The 27,875-nt window shown below is 30.4% G+C and overlaps 2 protein-coding genes and 1 pseudogene across 2 annotated transcripts; all 3 read left to right on the top strand.

Moving 5' to 3' along the window:
* The first annotated feature begins 896 nt into the window (after positions 1–896).
* On the top strand, positions 897–11,653 carry LOC149885045 (52 kDa repressor of the inhibitor of the protein kinase-like; annotated as a pseudogene).
* Positions 11,654–17,839: 6,186 nt separating this feature from the next.
* LOC149885044 (uncharacterized) lies at positions 17,840–19,776 on the top strand. Its single transcript, XM_090094608.1, has 2 exons — positions 17,840–19,246; positions 19,376–19,776. The coding sequence occupies exons 1-2, from the start codon at positions 18,184–18,186 to the stop codon at positions 19,774–19,776; spliced, it is 1,464 nt and encodes a 487-aa protein (XP_089950734.1). The 5' UTR covers positions 17,840–18,183.
* A 3,419-nt stretch (positions 19,777–23,195) lies between these two features.
* LOC149885043 (uncharacterized) lies at positions 23,196–25,685 on the top strand. The gene is made up of 3 exons (XM_090094607.1): positions 23,196–24,949; positions 25,029–25,238; positions 25,475–25,685. The coding sequence occupies exons 1-3, from the start codon at positions 23,196–23,198 to the stop codon at positions 25,683–25,685; spliced, it is 2,175 nt and encodes a 724-aa protein (XP_089950733.1).
* The last annotated feature ends 2,190 nt before the right edge of the window (positions 25,686–27,875 follow it).

Below are 27,875 nucleotides of genomic sequence, written 5' to 3'. Positions count from 1 at the left end.
CGTTGATCAACGTCGATCAACGTTATTTCAACGTTGTTTCAACGTTGTGTGCTTACTGGGTATATATATAAATATATATAAACGCTCATATCTTTTAATAGGTGTCATTTTAACATGTTACTGAATAAATGAAAACTTTTATTTGCTAAATAATATACTATACATGAATATTATTTGCTGTCATTATTAGTTTGGTACAAGGTATCAGAAAATTTTACTGACTATTTTAATTAAGCCCAAAATTTGTCGATTTCCATCAATGGCAATTTTTAACGATGTATATATTTTTTCTGTTAAACAATAAATGAAGATTTTTTAAATTTTAATTCTACTTTTATAGCAAAGATTATAGTTCTAAAATTATACATAGTTTATTATACATCAGAAAAAAATTATAATGGTATAAAAGTAGTACTTTTTTCAATTTAATGAAAATTGTTCAAGTTTTGTGTGCTGATATTTTTTTTCTGAAATCAAATAAATAAGCTGCACCTTGTTTTTTATCTAGGCTAAGTTACATTTATTTAGTAAATAAAAAAATATGCATTTATTATATTACAGAAAAAAGTTATAAACGTATTAAAATGCCAAAAATACAGTTTATTAAAAAGTAGGCTTCCATCGCAAATCTTTTAATGCCGATAATTTAGTAACGGATAATGCAAATGCATTGAAATTTTCAAATTGTTCATATTTTATTATTATTAACATAATTTCAAAAGAAGAGCAAAATCTGAGACATAGTGCCAACAACTTAGATGGAAAATTGTTGAAATCTACTGGAATGACCCTATAGTTATTTTTTGAGTTATTTTAATCAGCATAGATCAGAATATTCTCAGCTTGCTAATTTGTTTTTTATAGCTGTTTCATTTAAATGCTCTGATAGTTTTTCAACAATTAATGATAATATGATTTCAGAACTTCTTTTAAAAGAAGCGCATTTAAATTGCTTTGATAAAACATTTTCATCGTTTATTTGCCTAATAGCATTATCTAGTGTTATAAAGCAACCTATTGAATCTGTCTATCCTGAAATTGGTTTTAAAAAGTATTATAGCTTTTTTAACACTGTTATAAAGCCTCATATCCAAAAATTAAATAGTCCAATAAATATTTTGTGGTGCAATTTAGATAAAACAAAAAACAAAAGTGCTTTATGTTTTAATCCAAATCATTTTGTAACACTGATTAAAGATCTTCCAAACAAATAACCAACTTTTTTAATGAGTGATACAACTTTACCTAGTATCAAAAGAAAACAAATTTCAAAGACAAGTTTCTCAGCAACAGAGAATAAAATACAAAAAACAATTCAGTGTAAATTATCTTTTCCTACTGTTTCCAGGAACACTTCAGATTTAGATAAGTTGGCTAATTGTAATAAAACAGTTAAAACTGAAGTAATTGTTTCAAAAGACATCAACAGCAGTGATAAAAACAATATTGACTCTTATGTTCCACTTAAGGAAAACATGGTTGCTGATGTTAGTTTATTAAATACAAATCAGCTATCCTATTCAAATTATGATGTTTCTTTATACCATCTACTGGGTGAAAAATTAAAATCAGGAACAAATGATAATGAGCTGTTATCTCTAATTAGTAATGTCTAGGTTCCAGATAAATGCTTTCATTTCCCTTTAACAGGTAAAAGCAGAAAAAGACATTTTTTGTTAAAATGGTTAGATGAGTTTTCTTGGCTTTGTTATTCTAAAATTGAGGATGGTGCATATTGCCTTCCATGCACTCTTTTTGGTCCAAGTTTACCAAACAAATATGCATTACATAAGTTGTTCAAAGAACCATTCAATACCTGGCGTAATGCTGTAAAGGTTTTCAATGATCGTGAGAAAACTGTTGACGGATTACACATCAAGTCCATGCATTGTTATAATATGCTTTTATCTAGAGCTAAAAATAACACTTTGCCTATTGAAATATCTCTAGATATTTCTAGAAAGCAGCTTATAGAGGAAAACTAAAAAAAACTTGCATCAATTGTTAAGACAATAATGTTTTTGGGTCGAAATGATATGTCTTTACGAGGTCATAGAGACACGGTTATCATGAAATCCAATATTGCCAACCTAGCTGACCCAAGAATGCCACTTATATGGGGTGATAGTGTATACATACCAGTGTCACCTTGTGCAAATTTTAAAATCTTTTAGGTACGTCTGCAGGAAAAAAATGACTTTGAAGTTACAAAAATGGAAAAAATTTACCTTCTTTTTTGACATAGCAAAACTGCTGTAAAATCCATACCATTAGTCATAGATCAATAAAATTTGGTGGCAATTCAGCCTATGCCAATACCAAGATTTGGGTAAAGTTTTATTCCAATCCCTGCAGTATAACAAAAGTTAGAGTAGTTTTAGTGTTGATTTTTTGTTGATTTTTTCACTAACAGTGCAAAACTTTTCTGATTATGGCCTATTACAAGCCCCCAGGCCATAATGTGGGTAACACATGTGCTCTAGTTGAATATACCAACAACATTATAAAATAAGGATTTTCATGTTCTTACCAAAATTTTTGGTTTAGGGGGTCAAAACTATTGTTCTTGATTGAGCTCTATTTACAGCATATGCACCTTTTTCTATATAAAACCTTATATAATAGTGCTATTAGTGCCCCATAAGCATTCTTTTAACTAAACCAATACCTTAGAAGTTAGTTGAGACATTTTTACAGATTTTTTGACGAGAATTATAAAAAATCTTGACATTTTTTACTCTAGTAACTTTGCGCTTATTCTACACATGGATTTAGCCCTGAAGATTTGTGAGCAAAGCAAAGAAACGTGTCAAAAACCTTTTGCATGTGATTTTTAACTGGTCAACATGTATTGTGTGTTAAAAAACCCATTTCATACATAAAATCAGCTAAAAATGCCTAGAATTTCCTTAGTGCTTTGTTTTCAAAATCATTATCAAATGTACAAACTGTAAAGTTCAATAAATTTACACTAACAGTGAATTAATTTCTAAAATTTATTCAATTCTATTCATTTCTTGTGAAATCTTGACACTCTTTAATTTATTTAACATGACATTTAAAGCACTGGTCAGTTTATTATTCTTAAAATGAATATTTTTTTCATCTCTATCATAATATATACTTAAATTTAATTTCAAAGTTTTAAGTGTTTTAATTTTAGTCTTAATCCATTTTTGGTTTAACAATGATTAGAAAAAAAAAAGGATTTTGCAAAAGAGGAATTAACAATATCAACCCATCATCAAGTGAATAAGAGCGTACATGATTAACATGATTTTTGGTTTTGTACGCTGTGACGTACATATCATAAAAACTTAAAATCACAACAAAACTTTGTTTTTGTAGCACTGAAATGAAACGTTTGTAGAAATATCCAAAATTGTTAAACCTTTCACTTGAAAATCGTTGTATGTGGTAAAAAATTTTGCATTTCATTTTTATAATATAGAAATTGTTAGGCTGAAGTAATAGGATTGATTTAGGTATATATGTAGCTCTACTTGCAGCAATATGTTATTTATTTGAAATACACCTGCTTGAGTCAATGTGACGTATATGTTATTGTGTTAAATTCAAACTATTAAAGATGGCAGGATTCTAAAGGTTATCATAATCTTGAAATCCAATCAAAAAAAATCTAGGCATCTCTTACAATGACATTACAGAGAGTCCGCTAGTAATGTTAATAATGAAATAACATTGCCAGGAATCTTAATATTTGTCAATCATGTTCTTCAATTTCATATTATGGCTAAATTTGTTTAGGTAGGGGAGACTGGTTCTCCTAGGGACGACATGTACCTAGGGACACTCAAATATTTTGAGAATTTTGTATAAGCATAATATTTTTTGTATGTGACAACACTCCACCTCTTGAGGTCAGTTGACAGCCGAAGTGTCATCGTGTTGGTGTGAAGCGTTGCAAAGTGGTGATTAAAAATTGATTTTACAACCCTTTTACGTAAGTTTTTTAACATTTTTCTTTTTTAATTTCGCCCTTATAATGTATTTAACAAAATTTTTCTTAGTTTATACGAATACATTATTTTGTTTGCTTGAATATTGCGTTAGTAATATCTCTCAAATCCTAACCTAAAATTTTTAGTCGGCGTTTTTTGTCAATATGGCACTCTATTGTACCTAGGGACATGTACCTAGGGACATGTCCCTAGGTACAACAAAGTGCCGAACTTCTGTATCATCAGGAATTATTTGTGTTTTTATGTAATAAATAATTCATTTATGAATCGTGGTGTAATAAATAATATAATTGTGACTCGTTGTGCAGTAATTAATAGGAAATAATAGTTGTAATTCAATTTATGCCAATAATAATAAATAATTAAAGTTATAGTTATAAGTTATCTTTAGTATTTTTTATTTTCATTCTAGATTTTGTTTGTCATGCCACGCAGCAAGAAACAAAAAATCCGGCAAGATCCAGATAAAGAAGTTGTGGAGAAGGCTGTGAAGGAAATAGTTGCAAATAAAAATACAGTCAGAGGCGCAGCAAAAAAATATGGAATATCGAGATCGATGCTTTGCCGCCAAGTCAAAAAATTTAAGGAATCTGGACCTGAAAATTACTCGTATGAAACAAATTATGCACATTGGAAAGTTTTTACTCATAGCGAAGAGTGTTTACTGCTTGAGTATGTTCAAAAAGCTTCTCAACTTCATTTCGGATTAACAACAAAGAAGCTGAAAGAACTAGCTTTTCAATTTGCCAAAATAAATAATAAAAAATATCCTGAACAGTGGGAAAAAAATCAAGAAGCGGGCAGTGAATGGTTGCGTACATTCAAAAACAAATTTAAGGAAATTATATCATTAAGGAAACCTGAAGGAACTAGTTTTGGCCGGGCTACTTCATTCGATCGAGAAAATGTGAAGAATTTTTTCAATATATACACCGACATTCTACAACGACACCACTTCGATCCGTCAAGGATTTATAATGTAGATGAGACGGGAGTTTCAGCTGTACAGGCTAGTCCAAAAGTATTTGCGAAGAGAGGAGTCAAACAAGTTGGAGCAATGACTTCTGGTGAGCGAGGCATCAATGTAACAATGATTGCCGCAGTGAACGCGATAGGAAATTCGATTCCACCTATGTTCATTTTTCCTCGAGTCAAATATATACAAATGACAATGATGAGAAGAGCTCCTCCAGGATCAATTGGGGCAGCAAATCCCTCTGGTTGGTCGAACGAAAAAACATTTAGTGAATTTTTGGATCATTTCATAGCGCATGCTCATCCAAGTAAGGATAACCAGGTAGTTTTATTAATGGACAATCACGCGAGTCACATTTCTATTGATGCTATTGGAAAAGCCAAAGAAAATGGCATTCATTTGGTGACATTTCACCCGCATACTACTCATAAGATGCAACCGTTAGATAGAACCGTCTTTAGTCCATTTAAAACACATTACAATAATGCTGTAACCAATTTTATGATATCATCAGAAAACGCAGGAAAGCCTATTACTATTTATCACATTGCAGAACTAGCTGGAATGGCATACACAAAAGCGTTTACACCATCCAATATAATAAATGGTTTCAAAGTTTGTGGCCTCTATCCACTGAATCCCGATATATTTTCGGAAGAAGACTTTTTGCCATCAAGCGTGACTGATAGACCACAAACATCAGAAGATAATAACCCACCTACATCGTCTCAGGGCTCACTTTTGCCATCAAATATGACTGATAGACCACTAACATCAGAAGATAATAACCCACCTACGTCGTCTCAGAGCTCACTTCTTTCAACACCGCCAAAATCTGATTGTACAAATCTGAAATCTGTGTCTCCTTTCGATATAATGCCATTACCTAAAGCTGGTCCAAGGACAAACAATAAACCTTCCCGTAAGGGTAAAGCACGTATTGTTACTGACACGCCAGAAAAAAAGGAAACAGAGGAGAGGAAAAGAAAGAAAACAACTTGTAACGATAAATCGAAAAAACAAAAACGAGAAATACTGCCGAAAAATTAAGTTTCTAAAAAATATAAATCGAAAACAAAAAACACATTTCGTTTAGTGGGATCATCTCCATGTTCCTCGAAACAAGTATTTTGCCGTGTTTGTCACAATATAATACACAATGATGATAAATGGAATAAATGCATAGTCTGCCGAAATGCAGTTTGTGTAAAATGTGCAGAGCCTGGTATTCTGCCATTTGAATTTATTTGTAAAAGATGTTTAAATGCTTATAGCGACGATAGTGCTGCAGATAAAGATTACAACCCAATGAACCAGTCTTGTAATGAAGATTCTTCTTAATTAAAGTATTTTTTATTCTGGAAAATTTGGTATCACTCTTTTTGACCTATAATTATTAACTATTTTATTTTAAACACTGTTGTTTCTTAATTAAAGTATTTTTGTCCTGGATATGTTGATGTTACATTTTTATCTATAAGTTTTAATTATTCAAAATATATTGCTGCTTCTCAATTCAATCATTTTTTGTACTGGAAAAATTGATATCACTTTTTTTCATCTATTGGTGTTAACTATTTTAAATATGTTTATTTACAATTTAAATATTTGTTTGTTCTAGAAAAATTGATCTCACTATTTTTTATTTATTAGTTTTAACTATTTTAAATAATATCGTTACATTCACTACAAATAAATAATTCTTTTAACGATCTATATCATTGTTTTAGTTTCCTTTCAGGATTTTTTACAGGTTCTTTTGTATTTATAATTATTAGCTCAATAGAAGCCAATCTGAGTATTCGATTACCCAGCGTCCCTAGGTACAACCGCCGTCTCTAGGTACAACCACCTATGTCCCTAGGTACAACCCCATGTTGTACCTAGGGACAAAGTCAGACCTCATTTTGCGGCTAAAAAAAAGTACTAAAAAATTGGATTATAAAGCAGAGATTCTCATCAAAAGTGCACAAAGGACCATATTTTCATATACAGTTTTCAAAAGTTCAATTATATTCACCGATGAAAAATTACACTCATTAACGTAAAAACGTCCCTAGGAGAACCAGTCTCCCCTACACAGCTACAATCCACTGACTCCTTAAGATGCCAAATCAGGCAAGAAACCATGAGCAGAACAGAAAGTGTGTCTGCATACTCTGCCTTTAAAAATATGGCCGACAGATGACTGCTTTTCAGGCTAAAAGAGTTTGTCGCATTTACCAGACAAATCTTAATATATGTGACTCTTGTGTGCCTCAAGGTCTTTGTGAATCATGCAGAACTGCCATAAGACAAAAAGAGGAAGGCAAGGATGTTGCTTTGCCAAAGTTGTTTGATTTCAAATCTATCAGAGTCAGAGCTAAAACACTTAGTCATGTCTGTGACTGCTAGATTTGCAAAATTGGCCAGTCTAGGTCTCAAGAAAAAGCCTTGTGAACCTTGTGAAAAAATGAAAGTGAGTCAAATGCCAGCTGTGAAATACAGTACCTGCCTCAGCCCATTAGGTAAGGGATTACCACATCATTGTTCACAGCTAAAGTTCAGGGAAAATATACAGAAATTGGTTTCATTAGATGCCAAAGTGATGAAAATAAGGTAGCATCGCCAAAAGCCACAATTCGTTTGGCAAAAGCATCTGGAGGTCATCCACTTCCTGTTACTCCAGGTACAGTATCAGCAAAAATTAATTACAATATTATAATTTTGTAAGTGATTAGTTATAAAAAGAGGTAATGAATGCAAATTTTCTATAGGGTCAAGTGCAGCAAGATTAAATTCTGCCACATCAACTTTGACAACCCAAGACCTCATCAATGTACAAATTAACACTGGCCTCTCCGACAATGGGATCAAAAAATTAGTGAAAACTGTTCATTAGTCATCAGACAGGAAGTTGATTGAGCCCAACTTTTATGCCAATTTTCAAATGGCTGGTCAACAACTGAGGGAGTTTTTTACTTTTACAGACTTAAAAACCAGTGATTCCAATGGTTGTGACAACCCATGTTGTTGTTCATTGCAAAGATTTGTCTGTTCTGGTTAATCAAATCATTCAATATAGAGAAACTCCAGGTGGCTACTTTGTTAAATTAGGCATTGATGGAGGCAAAGGTTTCCTCAAGTTTTGTGTCAGTGTTATTTATTAAGAGTTCCACAGAACAAGATAAATCGAACTCACCACCTCAAAAGCGGTGAGTTCGACTTTTGCTGCTCTGGACTTTTGAGTTCCAGAGCAGCAAAAGTAGCAAGTGTGAAAAGACAAATTCTTGTGGCAGTCTCTGAAGATTTGCTAGAAACTCATTCTAATACTCAAAAGGTCTGGTCACTCATCCATGATTATTGCATGTGACATGAAAGTTGCCACCATTATTTGTGGACTTCAAACACAGTCAAGCATGCTTCCTTGTTGTTAGTGTGATATTGACTCAAAGAACCTTGCCTGCAGAGCTGTCATTGAAGCTTTCAAAAAAGTTTAATTTGCTTGTGAATTCATGTTTTAGAAATATACTAGAAAAGGATTTTTCTTTCAAGATTGATCAATTTAAAGCCATATATTTTGCAATCCAACTTGGAAGCATCACGCCCAAAATCCACACAGTATTCCACCACATCAAGTACTTTGTAAACATGAAATAATTGCCCTTAGGACAATTCAGTGAACAAGCTGTTGAGACCGCACTCAAGATTTTCACCTGCATTGGTCATGATACAAGAGAGATAAAACCAACAATAAATACAAAGAAGGCTGTTCAGCTGTCTTGTGGATTTGAATAGCAAACTCCTTTAGAAAATTATCAAAAATTTTCATACATTCAGCTTCATTTTAATGGATTAATATTACTTGTTAGAAGAGAATTTAAGCTCATAAGTAACCCTATATGATGAGTTATAGTCAATTTCAAAAAAAATAGTTAAAACTTGTGCCAATCTTATGTCAAAGTTAAGTGCCATTTAAGAATAATAAACTGACCAGTGCTTTAAATGTCATGTTAAATAAATTAAAGAGTGTCAAGATTTCACAAGAAATGAATAGAATTGAATAAATTTTAGAAATTAATTCACTGTTAGTGTAAATTTATTGAACTTTACAGTTTGTACATTTGATAATGATTTTGAAAACAAAGCACTAAGGAAATTCTAGGCATTTTTAGCTGATTTTATGTATGAAATGGGTTTTTTAACACACAATACATGTTGACCAGTTAAAAATCACATGCAAAAGGTTTTTGACACGTTTCTTTGCTTTGCTCACAAATCTTCAGGGCTAAATCCATGTGTAGAATAAGCGCAAAGTTACTAGAGTAAAAAATGTCAAGATTTTTTATAATTCTCGTCAAAAAATCTGTAAAAATGTCTCAACTAACTTCTAAGGTATTGGTTTAGTTAAAAGAATGCTTATGGGGCACTAATAGCACTATTATATAAGGTTTTATATAGAAAAAGGTGCATATGCTGTAAATAGAGCTCAATCAAGAACAATAGTTTTGACCCCCTAAACCAAAAATTTTGGTAAGAACATGAAAATCCTTATTTTATAATGTTGTTGGTATATTCAACTAGAGCACATGTGTTACCCACATTATGGCCTGGGGGCTTGTAATAGGCCATAATCAGAAAAGTTTTGCACTGTTAGTGAAAAAATCAACAAAAAATCAACACTAAAACTACTCTAACTTTTGTTATACTGCAGGGATTGGAATAAAACTTTACCCAAATCTTGGTATTGGCATAGGCTGAATTGCCACCAAATTTTATTGATCTATGACTAATGGTATGGATTTTACAGCAGTTTTGCTATGTCAAAAAAGAAGGTAAATTTTTTCCATTTTTGTAACTTCAAAGTCATTTTTTTCCTGCAGACGTACCTAAAAGATTTTAAAATTTGCACAAGGTGACACTGGTATGTATACACTATCACCCCATATAAGTGGCATTCTTGGGTCAGCTAGGTTGGCAATATTGGATTTCATGATAACCGTGAGAGATGATAGAAAATATCAAGAGAAATTGGAGAGCCTTCAAAAATTACAGGGTTGGGTAATTTTATTGAGCTTTTAAATTTTAGAGTTGATGCAGGTGATTTAATTCTAAAGGAGCATCTTCTCTCTGCCCCAAAAAACTCAACATGTATTTCAAAGACCTCTCAAAATGAGTTGATTGAGTGTTGTGGAAATGCAATTGAAGAGATTCTAATAAATGATATTAAAAAAAGTAAGTACTTCTCTATTATAGCAGATGAGGCTTCAGACTGTGCATTGTTAGAACAACTTTCTATTGTCATACGTTATGTTGACTTGAACAATAGTATTAAGGATAATTTTTAAGCTTTTTAGAATGCAAAACAGGAACAACTGGTTTAAATATAGCTACCAACATTCTTGAAACTTTGAAAGAATTCAGTTTAGATATAAAAAAATTGCAGAGGCCAGTCTTATGATGGAGCTGCTTCAATGTCAGGTGAATACAAAGGTGTTTCATCTCTTATAAAAAAAATCAATCCAATGGCATTATTTTTCCACTGTGCCTCACATAAATTTAGTTTAAGTGTTGGCAAGAGTTGCCAAATCCAGCAAGTAAAAAATTTGCTTGAGCAAGTTAAAGACATATCTTATTTTTTTAACTTGTCTCCTAAAAGAAGTAATTGTTTAAAAAAATACCTTCTTCCTGGTCAGGCAAAACTTATTGACACATGTTGAACTCGGTGGGTACAAAAGCTTTGTGGACTTGATGTGTTTTTTGATAATTATTCAGCAGTTTTTTCTGCTTTTGAAGAAATGGAAGACAATAATTTAAAAGAGTTTAATAAAGAAACATCTTCAAAAGCATCTTCTTTTATGAAGTTGTTGACAAATTTTTCTTTTATTGTTTCTTTGGTTTTAACTAAACAGCTTCTGGATTACTTTTATGGAATTTCCATCATCCTTCAAACTAAATCTTTTGATATTTCCCAGCAAGTAGATGAAATTCAAAATTTGACTAAACATTTAAAAGAAATACAGAGAGATGTTGATGCTTACCATGATAAATGGTATAAAATTGCTCTTGCATTGGCAAAAACATTTGATGTTGATGAAAAAAACCTAGAACATGTGGTGTTCAGAAACATAGAGATAATCAAATATGTGATACTATATCTGGTTATTTTAAAGTTTCTATTATATTGCCTCTTGTGAATCATCTTCTCAATGAACTAGAAAACAGGTTTGATGTTGAGAGCATGATTGTTTATAATGGTCTGTGTGCTATTCCTGCTTACTTAGTAAAGCAATATTTTAGATCATGCCCATAGAAAGAAAAGTTCTTAATGTTTTTGAATTTTTATAAATCAGATCTTCCTCATTTCTCATCAATTCATGCCAAATTAGAGTTATGGGAGGAATTTTGGAAAGAAAAGACAGAATTACCATCTACTATTTCTGATACATTAAAGTTCATGGATATCAGAGGCTTTCCAAACATTTTAGAGGCTTTTCATATACTTGCTACAATACCAATCACAACTTGTGAGTGTGAAAGATCAATATCTACTCTTAGGAGAATAAAAACTTACACCAGGAGTACTATGTCTGAAAATAGATTGAATGGACTTGGATTAATGTCTATTCATCAGGAAATAGTTCCAGATATTAGCAGAGTTATTGAAATTTTTGCATCCAAAGGAGACAGAAAATTAGAGTTAATATTCAAATGAGTAAATTTAGAATTGATTAGTAAATAGTAGTTTTAAGAGTCTTACATAAACTTCTATTCAATGTTTTAAACTTGTAAACTGTAAAATCATTTTTCATAAGCAAATTATTTCTATTCATTCTTGATGTTGAAAGTGTTTTCAGGTTATATCAGTTTTAACTTTATTAGTTATTACTTAACTTGTTGTATTATATTTTGTCTTATATATTTATTTATTAAAAATTAAAAAAAAAGAAAAGAAATTATAAAAATATATTAAAAAAATTTGGGCATAGCTGCCTATCAAGAAAAATAAAAAATCCAAAAACAGAGTCCTAACCTTAGGCAACATTACTAATACTTTACTTAAACTGCCTATCAAGAAAAGGAATGAATTCAGAAATGGAGGGCTAACCTTAGGCAACATTCCTAATACTTTACTTAACCTGGCTATCAAGAAAAGGAAAGAATCCAGAAATGGAGGGCTAACCTTAGACAACACGACAGTTTACAGATTGAGTGCAAAGTCCTATGGCTTACCTTCTCGTTGGTGCACTTCGTTAAATAAGTTAGACAAGTATTACATGTCTAATTTATGAACTAAATAGCCAAGGCAACATTTTGAATAACTTTATTATTAACAGGATAACTAAAAACAATACAAAACAACACTTTACCAAGCTTGACTCGACTGTTTAGCATAGCATTCCATTAGCAAAATGGTATCGAATAAACACATTAGGTGAACAGACTTCAATAACAGGTAAAAAGTTGTTTTTTTAAAAAAGTGAATTTTATCTGGTTTTGCAAGTCCACTCCTCATATATGAAATTATTTTACCTCTAAAAATTAAAATATTCTATCTCTAATGATTTTTAAATATGTGTTCTTGGATTACATAATTAATTAGGAACTTGATATAATGATATTATTTTTTGTAAGTCTACAAGTATAATATAAATAATCTTTAAGGCCTGCCGACAAGGGTTCTTTATATTCCATGAAAAAGTCCTTATAGAAAAATTTGGAAGACTTTATCAACGAAGTTTTTACCCACATTTGTGAAAATTATTGTACTTCAAGTGCGCTCTCAACTTATTAAATCTGGGATGGTTAAGTAGAGAAGAAAACAAATTGAGTCTCCCTATCATTTTAAGTAAAAAATGTTATAGAAGTGACGCCCATGGGCTTAGCTTTTACTCACCAGCCCTTCCCACAGGAACACCAAAAGTAAAGTAGGTTATCCCAAATTTGGCCACACACAGTTACAAATTCCTGGATCCGCCCCTGCACTATTAAATGACATAAATATGTGTAACATTAAGTACTTAGCAATAAAATGGATTAGCAATAAAAGCAATCTAGTTTCATTTCGTTTATTTTATATGGTTATTTTTTATCAATTTTTATTTTTTCTAGTGATTATCAAATTTTATAGTTATTCATAAATAAGTATCATCTTTTCTTCCTTATGCCTTTAGGAAAGGAACCAATAACATGAGAAAATTCAAAGTCATTTTTTTTCCTTGGGCGTAGGCAGATGATGTCAATTTTTTTATTTTTTTAAAACATGGGTATATGGGCAACCAAACGAAATTAGTTTTATTTTTTGAGCATGACTTTTATGTTTTAAGGCTCTCCGGATAGGTGTGTTAATTCTTTATTTTTTAAAGTTCACTTTATCACAAACGTTAAAGATATTTCATAAAAAAGTAACGGTTGTTTAATTGTTTTATCATTTTATTTAAAAAATTGTATGTGTTTGAGTTTTCAATATAAAAATACTTCATTATTCTTTAGAAAAGCTTTTTTCTACAAGTACGTCGTTGGAATATACATTATACAATAAAAAATTATTTAAAGCGATTAAATATCAATTCTATAAGAACGAAAAGAAATTGCAAAAAACGAAAAAGAATGTGAAGTATTTAGTACAATTAAGGCATAGTATACAATACTTATGTTTTGTTAGACAAAATAAATCTAAGCTGAATGTTCTCTTTCTTTTTACAAACGTTGAAAAGTTCTTGAAGACAATTGATTGCCCGTTCGGCACATTGATTTGTCCTGGGCATTTTCCGCCTCGACGGTTCCTGACTCCAAAACTTTTCAATAGAGCTTATTGCTTTCTCATGAACCAGTAAACTTCTACATAGCTTCTTCACAAGTTCCGGAAGAAAAGGATATTCGGTGTTTGCTGACGTTTCTTCACCCATTATTTCGCGGTCTTTCCTCCAAGTTCTACACCCATTATTTCGCGAAGCACTCGGTCAAGGACATGATGTTGACAACCAACAAATAATGGTTCTTGCCAATTCTTTTGAAAAAAAAGTCTTTGTAACTGAGTAACGTTCCCATTCCTTCATCCAGTATTCACAATCGTAGTGTACTCTCCCATTAATTGTATTCATCGAGAACGGATGTAATGCCTTCGACAACAATATCTGCTTTTCCTTTAGGTAGATCTTGTAACTTATCTTCTCTTTTTTCATTCTTCAACACTAACACTTGATAATTTGGTGATTTATACGTTTACTTTCAAAATGCGGTGACCAGCTTTCAAAATGTAATGTGCTCTACATTTCTTTTTAAAGTTTAACAGCTTCTTTAATAGTGGGTCTGAATATGCCAGATTGTAAAGGTGTATGAATGTCGATCTCATCTTAAGATAACTGTCGACAAATGGTCGCTGCTTTTCTGGTTGACAACTTTGAAGATTTTACTAATTTTGTAGCAATTTTGGTTTTTTTGTACTTTTGATGCTGCATTTGTTACAGTAGGCTCCAAGAAAAGTTTTTTTCTTTTTGATGGATGGCTGGTTTTTATGGAGCTAGTTTTTATGGAGCTAGTTTTTATGGAGCTAGTTTTTATGGAGCTAGTTTTTATGGAGCTAGTTTTTATGGAGTTTTTTTCTTTTTGATGGATGGCTAGTTTTTATGGAGCTAGTTTTTATGGAGTTTTTTTCTTTTTGATGGATGGTTAGTAGGGATGGCACTTTTACTTACTTTTTTTTTACTTACTCAAGTAAGTAAGCCTTTATGAAAAAGTAAATTGCGTATATAATTGTAAGCGTTCAAAAAAAACTTAAATTTACTTTTAAAAGTAATTTACTTTTCTAAAACAATTTTTATTTTGTAAAGAAAGGTGAATTTACTTTCAAATGTAAGTTATATGTAAGTAGATTATATAAAAAAGTAATTTACATTTACATTTAAAATTGAGTTACATGGAAAATAATTTACTTTTACATTTAAAAGTTAATTACTTTTTTAAAACTGCATTACATAATATAATTTTACCTCGAAATGTAACTTACTTTTACATTTAAAAAGAATTTATTTTTAGAAAAATTATATAACAGTAATTGTAAAAAAAAAAGCATTTTAAAATACATTATAAAAAAGCTACATGCAATCAAATGTAAATAAAATTTACTTATATAATTAGTTTTCTTAAGTAGACGTGTGTTATTTTATAACTAAAATGAAATGGCTATTAAAAGTAAATTACATAAAATTACTTTTGATTACTTAAGTTTACATTTTAAATAACTTTTAGTTACAATTAAAAGTAATCTATACTTAAAAAGTAAGTCAATTTACTTTTGGTCAACATTTTTCTCTGAAAGGATATTGTATGAGAGAGTGAAATGCAGTGAAACAAAACTTGCAGTAAAGCATAGTTAATTTAATATGGGGCAACAACTAGTCTGAACGGATTTAGACTTTTTTTTCCCGGTGCACCTTTAAAATATCAATAACCGACTCCGATCCATGATTATATTGGCGATTAAAACCATTCCTAGCGCCGGAACAATTTCGCATTTGCTTTGAAACCATTGCTAGACCCTGGTTAAAAAAAAAGGTTTAATTCCTGTCCAACATGGAAATATTTTACTAGTCTTAGGCCGGAGAAGTTATCTTTTTGAAAATTTTCAATGACGGAACGTATGGAATTCAGACGGTATCAAGAAAAATATCCTCCTGAAAAAACCTCCCAGGAAAAATGCCGAAATAGTTTTTTTTAATATACTTAGATACGCTTTACTGTCATTTTATCTTTGTATCAGCTTTTTTCCTGATACCGCTTTTAATGTGTAAATTTTTAAATTTATTTGTTGCTTTTTTATTTTTGTTTTATCGATAATTTTTTTTGGAATTTGTGCAACGGAGTGTACATATACATCGACTGATTGTTAGGGAGAACATGCACGAAATAGTACACACAACAACTGACGGTTAGGACTTGGGGGAGGCAATCTTTTAATTTAAACAAAAGTTTGATTTTTTTTTTCTTTTTCTTTTATTTTTGGGAGAGGGGGGATTTTTTCCAGGGGATTTTTTGTCAGGGAGATATTTGGGTGGGGTTCTCGGGTTTCTTTCTTAAACCAATTTAGAAATAGCCTAAACATAGTAGTAAGGAGAAAACGCAATCCCTGGGAGACACCCGTTTAGGAAGAAGAGATTCTTTGAATGGCAAATTTATAAGTAGTTTTTTTTAAGGTTTTATGTATAAATGTTTTTTTTATTTAAAAATTAAGGAGGGACACTAAATATAGTAAGGGCATATAAAAACAGATTATAATAAGGCCATTAAAACTGGCCAGCATTTTAGCTTTCTCGCCACATAAATAAACTTTTTGGAGAGATAACTATTATCATATCGACACAGTTATAATAGTTCTCTCTCCAAAAAATCTCCTTTTACAAATTTTCTTGTTCATTTATACCGGATAGTTTTCCAAAAATATCCCTCAAATATCGTCATTAAAAACCGCTTCAACATTTTTATCATATTCACAGGTAAAAAGATATTGAAATTGTTAAATCTGTAACGCCGTTGAACGTTCGTGCTCTTTCCGTAACGGAATTACGATTATAAAGTTGAAAACTTTTTATGTAAAGGTATATATATGTATATACATATATATATATATGTATATGTATGTATAAATCATGTTTTGTTGGCGCGTAGAAAAAAATAATTTTTTGACAACCAATTTAGTGAGCGAAAAATATCTGCTTCGACAACTTTTTACTTATTCGGTTTCGGCCAAAATTTCTGTTCAAACCACTACCAAAATGAGCAGAAACTTTTGTGAGGAGATTTTTTTAAGTTTAGATAACTTGTTCTTAATTCAGTGTGGTCATGACGTTTTCCTAATTGAAATCGTTTGTGGGTAAGTCAATTTTTAATTATGACAGTTACAGCAATTTTAATTGAAATTACTTTACATAACTGACTCAAGTTACTATTCTCAAATCATTCCTTAGGCGAACTTCAAATATCAAAATTTTTTCACATGTTCTACTTTTTCTTTAATTATGTTACAACCTCGTGTTCGATCGTTTAATTACCTTACGTTCCATAAATCCAACTATTCTGTATGGGACTTCAAAGACATAAAAATGATTGAGGAAACTAATTAAATTAAATTACTATCAGGGTCTTTATTTACGATTTGAATCTGAGACTTCTCGTAAACAAGGCAAGCACCATATTAATTTTGTTTAATTTTTTCGACAACAATGACTGGAAAAAAAGACCAAAAAAGGAAAATTATCTAAAAGACCTTTATTTGGAACGCAAGACTTTATCAACATACATCGCCAGAAATGTTTGTCTTTATCTGAAACAAACACGCCAACTGTTGAAGCAAGACGTCTATCTGGTGACAATATTACATATTCAGGTATGTTTGTAAATTTTATTTAAATATTAAGATGAACTTGTGAATGAAAACAGAAAGGTCAAAGAAATTAAATGACCCAGAATAATTACTTGCTTTACAGTCATGTATTTGTATCAGTCTTTAATTTGCGTTGATACTTGAAATATATTTTTATAAACTATTGCTTGTGCTGTAGGTTCGAACTCTGATACCGACGATGATCAAGTTATAAAATCAGTCCGTAAAATAAAAACATTGCCTATTAAGACCCTATTTTCATTTGTTGCCAACACAAATAAGTATGTTTGTTTGATGTGCCCGGAGAATGGAAACCTTGTGTGTGGGCCTGAACCAAATCTGCGAAAACATATTTTCCATGTTCATAAAAAATCTGAGTACCTTTACGATTCTCAAAAAAAAATACTCTTAATTAATTGGAATTAGATGAAGCCGTAATAAATTGCATTATTCAAGATGGCCGTCCTTTTAACGATTTTCATAAACCTGGTATGCAACGTCTTCTAAACATTCTTGCCCCACTTTACAAACCGTCTCATCGAAAGACAATAGCAAAGCGATTGAGAAAGCAATACTATCAATACAAGAACAATCTTAGAGCTAAACTTAAGTCAGTTACCCATATTGCTCTAGCAACCGATTTGTGGAAAAATAGGGTTGGATCCTATTGGCTTTGCATAACAGCGCATTATTTAACAAAGAAATTTAAATACAAATCAAATATAGTTTGCTTTCGTAGATTTTACGGAAGACAATTAAGTAGTAGACTTACAGCATTCGTGCAAAAAGAAATTACTAAACTTGAAATTGATACTAAAGTTATTTCAATAACAACAGACAACGCTGAAGACATTAAAAAGGCGATGGGATCTATAGCTTTACGGCTTTCATGCGTTTGTCATAACTTAAATCTCGTTTTAAATCATGGAATAAAGTTGTGGGCCAAACCATCACAGAGCTTATTAGATGGAACATCAGATATCGAAGAGGATCTTATTTATTACAATAACTACAATGAAAGCGATATCGAGTCTAATGAAAATATATCGTCGGACGAACAGCTTGAAATGTACGATGTAAACAATCAAGTAGAAAATGCGTGTACTTTTGAAACGGAAAACGTGAACTCGGATGATGATAAAAGTAGCGAGGAGGAAGAAGCATCTACAGATGAAACTGTTAATCAGTTATTTAACTTTTCATCCATCATTTTATTTAGGTTAAGAAAAACTTTAGCTCTTGTTAAAAGGTCTTCAATATTGCAATCATTTGTTTTTGATGAGGTTAAGAAAGAGGGGCTAAAAATAAATAACTTATCGTCAGATTTTCATGTACGTTGGAACTCAACTTTTTTAATGATTAGTAAGATAATTAAAGCTAAAAATGTTTATAATAAAATTACTATAGATCCTGGTACTATCAATGGGTTAACAGAAAAACAAGTTAGTAAACTCAAGAAACTAAATCTGTTATCAGAAGATTGGAAGTTCCTAGAAATTTTACACTATAATCTTGCGCCATTCTTTGAAGCAACTAAACTTCTCTCTACTAGAAATTTTCCAACACTTTCGTCGGCCAAATTTGTCCAAAATACGTTAATGAACTTTCTTGAAAATGAATCTTCAGCTAAATGTTTACTATTGCAATCGTCTTCTTTGGTCGAGAAAGAAAACATGTTACGAAGCAGTCTTCTCAAGTTTATGAAGGTATACTTTATTGAAAAGATATCTCCAAAACAAAAGTTACAAACTTTACTGGCATGGTTCTTTGATCCGAGAACTAACGAGTGTCTTACAGAAAAAGAATATCAAGAAGCAGAAAGTAAACTGTTGAAAACATTTTTGAATACAATGCTCCGACAATATCCTCGAAGGTCAACGTTTGTAAACACTTGTTTGCAAAATGACCAAAATCAGCCGAGAAGTGGTTAGTTATAAAATATTATTTGTTTTTAAAATTAAATATATTTAAGCTTATGTAAATAATTGTTTAAAGTACTTTTGTAAAAAGATTTGCATATTGACAAATATTATTACTCATTTTCATTTTTAGAAGAGACAGATTCAGATGTTCGATTCGAACTTCAAGATTCACCTGAACAGTCTGTGAACCACAAAAATGGATTCGCTAAACTTGCAACATTGTGCGGTGTCAATCTATGCATAGAAAAAACACAATCAAAACGAAATATCAAAGAAGAGTTGTCTTTTTTCAATTACGCTTTAAAGCAGAAAAATTGGAAATTTGATGAATTTTGGTACAAATATGAAAAAGATATTCCAATGTTAGCCTCTAAAGCAAGAGTGGTTTGTACTTCGCCTGCTAGTTCGGTAAGGCCAGAATCCTCATTCAGTGTTGCTAACTTTATTCATCGAAAAGAAGGATGTAACATGAGCTCAAGAAACTTACGTTACTCAATGCTCCTTAAAGAGAAGATAAGATTAAACTTACTTTAAAATTTGATATTTAATGTAACTCAGAATGGAAGTAATTCGCTTATATAGTTTGTATTTTATATTTTTCATAATTTTCATATTTCACTTATGTAATTTGTATTTTATATTTTGATATTATGATGATCTGGAAGAAATTTTATACATTTTATTATGAAATATGTCTTTTAAAAATGCCAATGCGGGGTTTGGCGATTTGACAAACCAAAAAAATTGTGCGATTAGTTTAACACATAGCGTTTGTTTTAACTATCAGTTGTTTTTTTTTTTTTTTAATATATTATTTATGTAGTTCCTAAATATTTTAGCATTTGCAAACAGGGCCGTGGCTAGGCTCTCCCACTCCCCAGCGATTTATGGGGCTGTTTTTTTATTAAAAGGAGCATTTTTTTTTTAAGTTGTATCTAATAAGGGATATTTTTTGAAGATTTATTTGGCTATAATACTACGGATTTATAAAATATTTTTCAAATGGGACTTAGCGATATGGTTAATTGCTGCCTTTTTCTTGCTTCAGCGATTGATTTCGTTTATATAATTGTACATTTTATTATATTCTTAAACAAAAGCAATCAAATCTTATTTGGCTTTTAATTTGCTTTAAAAGTGTCAAAATTTTAGCTGTAATTTGTTTTAAATCACTAACTAGTTTTTTGTTTTTGATTCAGACTTTTCATACAGTTAGACTAAATTGGTCTGCATTTTACAATAATTTTCTAAATTTCGAATTAATATTCAGCGTGGTTCTTGTTAATAGCGTTAAAGTGGTTGTTGTTATTCAGTGTGGTAGATAACAACAACCACGATGACCAAAATGAAAATTATTTGGGTGCATAAGGCTTTACTAGAAAGTCTATCAGCCTCCGATGTCCCTGACGGAAATCGTTTTTAATCAAATAATTTATACTTGATTTATAATTTTTGCAAAACTTTTGGAAAGGTCCATGTCCCACACTAAAAATATTTGATAATGCGTTAAACGAATTACGAAATATGTTTAGGGACGTTAGAGATGATTAACGGCTTTAATTGAATTTTTTCAATAACTAAAGTTTTCACAAAGATGGAATATTTTATTTCCTAAATAGATTATATTTTTTGCGACAGAATTGCTTACTGTCATTATGAGGTTTTCTCTCTCCGCATAAAAATATACTTTTTGAAAAAATGTATTTTGCACTAATTAATCTTTAAATTGCTTAATAATGTAAAAACAAACGTTGAACTTTCTTCCATTTTTTCTGGCGACAGGAAGCGAAAATTTGCGCCCACCCCCACCCACCCCCTTCCCTTTGGCGGCTGACGCCAGTTAAGAAGTGGAAACCACTGAAGGCAACCTTTTCATCTTTTTGCATAGAAAATAACTTCTGACGGCAACCGCCAGCGGTTTTCACCTTTTGGTTGGCGCCAGCCTCCAAAAAAAATTTCCAGCAGTGGCCGCCAATCGGAAGGCGAAAGCTACTGTAAGCAGAGGCAAAAACATTCTGCCCGCAAAAATATTTTGGGAGGCGGACGGCAATTCTTTGCACCTCTAAAAAGAGTTCGTGTTTCAGCATAATCTTACTTTGCCGCCGGAAGGGATTATTAACGCTGATACGTTATATCACCATAAAAAATAATGTTTAATCAAAAAGCGCAATATAAAGGAAGTTTTCGAAAAAGTGCGCTCTGTCGGAAAAGTGACGTAGTCAAGATTGGCATGGATAGGAAGCAACCCACCATGTTTATTAAACTTGCCCCCAATTTACAAAACCCCTCCACAAAAATGGTCCGCATACACGCAGAATAATTCCTAACATTATAACCCAGAAGTACCCAGAAGCAGGTAATTCTCCTTAAAACGCTGTTTTTCTTACCAATCAGTATGTTAAAACAACATAAAATGACTTTGTTACTTGATAAAAGTAAATAAAATAACTTACTTTTTACTTACTTACTAAGTAAAGTATAGTATTTCAATGATAAAAATTTACATTTACTTGTAATGGTAACTAGTTTTTTTTTCAAATAGTTTTTGTGTAAGTTGCCTTTATTAATTTTTGTTACTTTTACGCATAAAAGTAATTTCATATTACGATGCTGTATTCTCTTACTTTTTAAAGTAAATATGACTTTTTTAAAATCTTATATTTACGTAAGATCACTTTCAAAAATAATTTACTTTTACATGTAAAAAGTAAATTACATTTCGATACAAACTATTTGTATAAGTATAAATCTAAATTACTTTTGGGTCATTCCAGTAGATTTCAACAATTTTCCATCTAAGTTGTTGGCACTATGTCTCAGATTTTGCTCTTCTTTTGAAATTATGTTAATAATAATAAAATATGAACAATTTGAAAATTTCAATGCATTTGCATTATCCGTTACTAAATTATCGGCATTAAATAATTTGCGATGGAAGCCTACTTTTTAATAAACTGTATTTTTGGCATTTTAATACGTTTATAACTTTTTTCTGTAATATAATAAATGCATATTTTTTTATTTACTAAATAAATGTTACTTAGCCTAGATAAAAAACAAGGTGCAGCTTATTTATTTGATTTCAGAAAAAAAATATCAGCACACAAAACTTGAACAATTTTCATTAAATTGAAAAAAGTACTACTTTTATACCATTATAATTTTTTTCTGATGTATAATAAACTATGTATAATTTTAGAACTATAATCTTTGCTATAAAAGTAGAATTAAAATTTAAAAAATCTTCATTTATTGTTTAACAGAAAAAATATATACATCGTTAAAAATTGCCATTGATGGAAATCGACAAATTTTGGGCTTAATTAAAATAGTCAGTAAAATTTTCTGATACCTTGTACCAAACTAATAATGACAGCAAATAATATTCATGTATAGTATATTATTTAGCAAATAAAAGTTTTCATTTATTCAGTAACATGTTAAAATGACACCTATTAAAAGATATGAGCGTTTATATATATTTATATATATACCCAGTAAGCACACAACGTTGAAACAACGTTGAAATAACGTTGATCGACGTTGATCAACGTTATTTCAACGTTGTGTGCTTGCTGGGTATATATATATATATATATATATATATATATATATATATATATATATATATATATATATATATATCTGTGTGTGTGTGTGTGTGTGTGTGTGTGTGTGTGTGTGTATGTGTGTGTGTGTGTAAATTAAAGTAAAATGTAGAAAACTTTAAGCCATAATTAAAGAATTTTTTTTAATAAAGTACTTAGGTTTTTGTTTTTCTTTCATAGTATGTGTTAAATTGAAGTAAAACATCTTTAAAAACATATTTAGTTTTAAATTATTATAAACACTTTAAAGACATTGTAGTCACTAAAGAAACTAGTTTATAAGCATTTAAAATTTTTACTATTAACTCTTAGTTTATAGTAAAAATTTATTATTATTCAGGCATAATGACTAACAATACGTGTTCATTAGGTGATCATTTAAATCAAGAGTGCCACAAATTATCCTATGTCTCAAAGTCAGATGTTTGTGATATAACACATGAACATAAATATTTGCTTAGCGTGAGAACAGGAATTAGTGTACAAAACTTGAAGACAATTTGCACTCATCATGAAATGGAATATTTTCGATACTATGGCAATAATTTTCGTAGCTGTTGTAATCCTCTGAATCTTCACACAAAGGTCATTAAAAAGAATTTAACCCCTATAACTCTTGTTCATCACAGCATCCACAACTCCCTAATTCCTGGTCAAAAGATATGTTGTCCCTGCTTAAGAAAGCTGAGAGCAAAAAATGATGGAATCAGTGTTGAAATAGAAAATGATCCTGATTATATAGATGATGGACATATAAAAAAAAATGTTGAAGATCTCAACATAAGTTTAACATCGTTTGGACATTCCCCTATAATTAGCAAAAAAAGAAGCTATGAACAACTTCAAAGTAGAGTCAAAGTTAAAGTTCGAAGGCTGAATGAATCAGTAAACTCTGTTAATATCATTGAAGCCAGTGATGCAGAAACAACTCTTAAAGCAGAATCATTAGACTATTTTGTTATGAAGTTAAGGGAGAAGTATGACAGAGAAGTTAACATAACTGAAAAAATAAAATTGCTGACACTTGTCCCAATACATTGGACACTTGAATTTACAATGCAAGAGTTTAACACTACACAGTATATGGTAAGAGAGGCAAGAAAACTAAGGGATGAAAAAGGCATACTTGGAGATCGAATATTGGAAAACAACAAACCAAAGAAGTTGACACCTGATGTTACTAAAACAATAAAAGAGTTTTATGAAAATGAAGAAAATTCTCGTTTACTTCCCGGCAAGAAAGACTATATTAGTGTTAATACTGATGTAGGAAAATCACATAAACAAAAAATTTTAATTCTATGCAACTTAAAGGAACTTTATGCTGCGTTCAAATTAAAATACCCAGAAATAAAGGTTGGTTTCTCCACATTTGCCAGTTTAAGGCCTAAATGGTGTGTTTTGGCAGGGTCTTCTGGTACACACAGTGTTTGCGTATGTCAGTATCATGAAAACCCAAAACTCAAACTTTGTGCTCTTGATAGTACCTTAGAGCTAAAAACCATGATGGCTATACAAGTATGCAGTGTAAATTCAGAAGAATGCATGCTCCACAAGTGTGAAAACTGTGGCGGAGTTAACGCTGTAAAGATGGAACTGGAAAGATATGCTACAAATAGTGACACTTACACTTTCAAACAATGGGTAAATGTTGACCGCAGTGAATTAACAACAATCACAGAAGATGCACATGTGTTCATTGAAAATTTAAGTCTCGATATTTGGAAACTATCCATTCATGAATTTGTCAGGCATAGACAAGCTGCATACCTTAGAAATCTGAAGGATTCTCTACCGCAAAATGAAATTCTGGTTATAGGTGACTTTGCCGAAAATTATACATGTATTGTTCAAAATTCCATACAAGCAGCATACTTCTCAGCCACTCAAGTGACATTACATCCATTTGCTGCCTACTACAACACAACCAATGGCTTAACATCAAAATGTTACTGCATACTGTCAAACTCCATGGATCATAACCATGTTGCAGTTCACTCATTCCTTAAAGAACTTTTACCAAAATTCAAATTATTGGTTTCAGAATTGAAACACATTCATTATTTCAGTGATGGATCAGCTGCACAATACAAAAATCGGTGAGTAATCTATACCTGTAATAATAGGCTTATTAACAACCTTTGTAAAGCTGTACAGCATACATTTCTACGATTTTAGATACAACTTAGTGAATCTTGCAAACCACAAACACGATTTTGGTGTAGAAGCCTCCTGGAATTTTTTTGCCACAAGCCACGGCAAAAATGTATGTGACGGTATTGGAGGTACTGTGAAACGAGTGTTGTCTAAGTTATCACTCCAGGGACACCTTCTTAACAATGCTGAAAGAATTATGAACTGTTGTATTGACAAGATTAAAGGAATAGAGTAAGTACTTTACACTCACTAACTGTATTTTATTTTGAATCAATAACATTGTTACAATTCAACTTCAAACATATCATGAATATTTGTTCAAATACAAAAATAAAATAATAATAAAATTGAAATAAAAAAATAAATGATAAAAAAAAAATAATTAAAAAATGGTAATGAATAAAAAAGTATGAAAAATAATTAGTAAAAATGATATAGTAATGAATAAATATGATTTTTAATTTTAGATTCATCTATGTTGATAAGTTAGCTGTTTCTCAATGCCAATCATTTCTACAGACTCGATACCAAAAGATGACTGATCCAATAAGAGGAACCCGATCTTTCCATGCCTTTCGAATAACAGATAATGGTCTTGCTGCTTATACTCTCAGTGAGCATATCAATGGAACGCTTGTTATTCCAGTTAAAGAAAGCTTATTTAATAAAAAAAAGTAAATATAATTTTAATTAAAAGAAATAATAGCAATAACAATAAACAGGAAGCATACATTTTTGTAATTTATTCCTTTTTTGAAAAATTGTCAATAACCATCATAACTATGATTAGTTTAGTTGATGATCAATTTTTTAACAATGATGTGCAATATATTAAATTATGAATTTAATCAGATATTCAGTCATTACTTAATATGTACAGCCTATTTTTATTTAATAATCTAAGACATTCATAATTTTATGTTGAAGAAGATTAGTTTACTGTCTAATCTTTATTTTTATATATAAATTTACTTTTCAGCATGATTCCTGTTATGGGAACCTGTGACATGAGCTCAAGAAATTCTGGGGAAGCCGAAATTGTACCCTAAAAGCACAAATAAAAGACAATTTTATATTTTTTGATTTGAAATAATGTATGGATGGCATCATTACTTTTGTATTGTTGAATAAAAATGTTTTATTGTAATATCAGTTTATGTAAAAATATTTCTAAAAATTAGTTATGGCGGAGATTAGTGTGCTAAATTATAAGATTATGTCATAATATATAATGGCCTGTCATTTTAACATGTTACTGAATAAATGAAAACTTTTATTTGCTAAATAATATACTATACATGAATATTATTTGCTGTCATTATTAGTTTGGTACAAGGTATCAGAAAATTTTACTGACTATTTTAATTAAGCCCAAAATTTGTCGATTTCCATCAATGGCAATTTTTAACGATGTATATATTTTTTCTGTTAAACAATAAATGAAGATTTTTTAAATTTTAATTCTACTTTTATAGCAAAGATTATAGTTCTAAAATTATACATAGTTTATTATACATCAGAAAAAAATTATAATGGTATAAAAGTAGTACTTTTTTCAATTTAATGAAAATTGTTCAAGTTTTGTGTGCTGATATTTTTTTTCTGAAATCAAATAAATAAGCTGCACCTTGTTTTTTATCTAGGCTAAGTTACATTTATTTAGTAAATAAAAAAATATGCATTTATTATATTACAGAAAAAAGTTATAAACGTATTAAAATGCCAAAAATACAGTTTATTAAAAAGTAGGCTTCCATCGCAAATCTTTTAATGCCGATAATTTAGTAACGGATAATGCAAATGCATTGAAATTTTCAAATTGTTCATATTTTATTATTATTAACATAATTTCAAAAGAAGAGCAAAATCTGAGACATAGTGCCACCAAACTTTTGTTGAATTCTACTGGAATGACCCTATACCTTGCGTAAAAGTTTATGTTTTCAAATATCTCAATTGACGTTAGCAATCTTAGAATTTTTGAAGTATGTTTACTGCCATTTAAAATCAAAGAGACTGAGCTGTAAAGACAATTTCCATCTTCAGCAGTTCTGACACAAAAAAACAATATTTACTGAAAAGTAATATTAATAATAAAAAAATTAGTGTAATTTTAGTATACACCATAACTTTTTGTTAAACAACCAAATCATTTATATATTATGCAAGTGATTTGGTTATTACTAAACAAGCTAGTCGCTTACATAATTTTAGTGACTTGTTTGTTTAATAATGAGATGTTCCAATAACTAGTTAAATAGCTAAAAAAAAAAAAAAAAAAAAAAAGTCTATTAAAAATGGACTGAATTCTCAAAGAAAAGAAATAGAAGAAAATAACGCAATGAAGGTCTAAACTGTTCATGTTTCTAACATCCGGAATTTTGGGTCTATTTTGTGATATTATTTGAATTAAAAATAATAAAAAAAAGTTCTAAAGAAAAAAAATAACTTAATGCTGTATAGCCAAGATTTCTTTTAACTAAGGGTACAAAATCCATCATTTCTGAATTGAATTGGTAAGAATCAGGTTTTCTTGGAAACATTAAATTTATCTCAGAGAGCTCTTTAATGAGTCGAGTTTTGTAATTTAATACATTAGGCCAATGTTTTGATTCTAGTGCACAAGCAACTAATTCTTCGGTTATATATGGATTCATATTTTATTATATTTAAAAAATCAAATGACAAAAACCAAGTTATCTTTGTTTCTGAAGAAGAAATTTTGAAAAATTTATGATAATCTCACGGTAGCGAATAAAAACCCGTATTTGTTAGCTCCAATTTAACAGAATATTTTTTAAAATCGGACACGTTAAAACCAACTATGTGGCCAAGTTTTATTTTCACGGTTGAAATTTCGATAAAAGA

Source organism: Hydra viridissima, unplaced genomic scaffold, assembly GCF_058129835.1.
Source record: "Hydra viridissima isolate aposymbiotic clone 2 unplaced genomic scaffold, HvirCarnegie_v1 scaffold_8, whole genome shotgun sequence".
In the NCBI taxonomy this organism is placed as follows: Eukaryota; Metazoa; Cnidaria; class Hydrozoa; order Anthoathecata; family Hydridae; genus Hydra; species Hydra viridissima.
The sequence above is the reverse complement of the archived record's forward strand: the minus strand, read 5'-3'. Positions and strand labels throughout refer to the sequence as shown.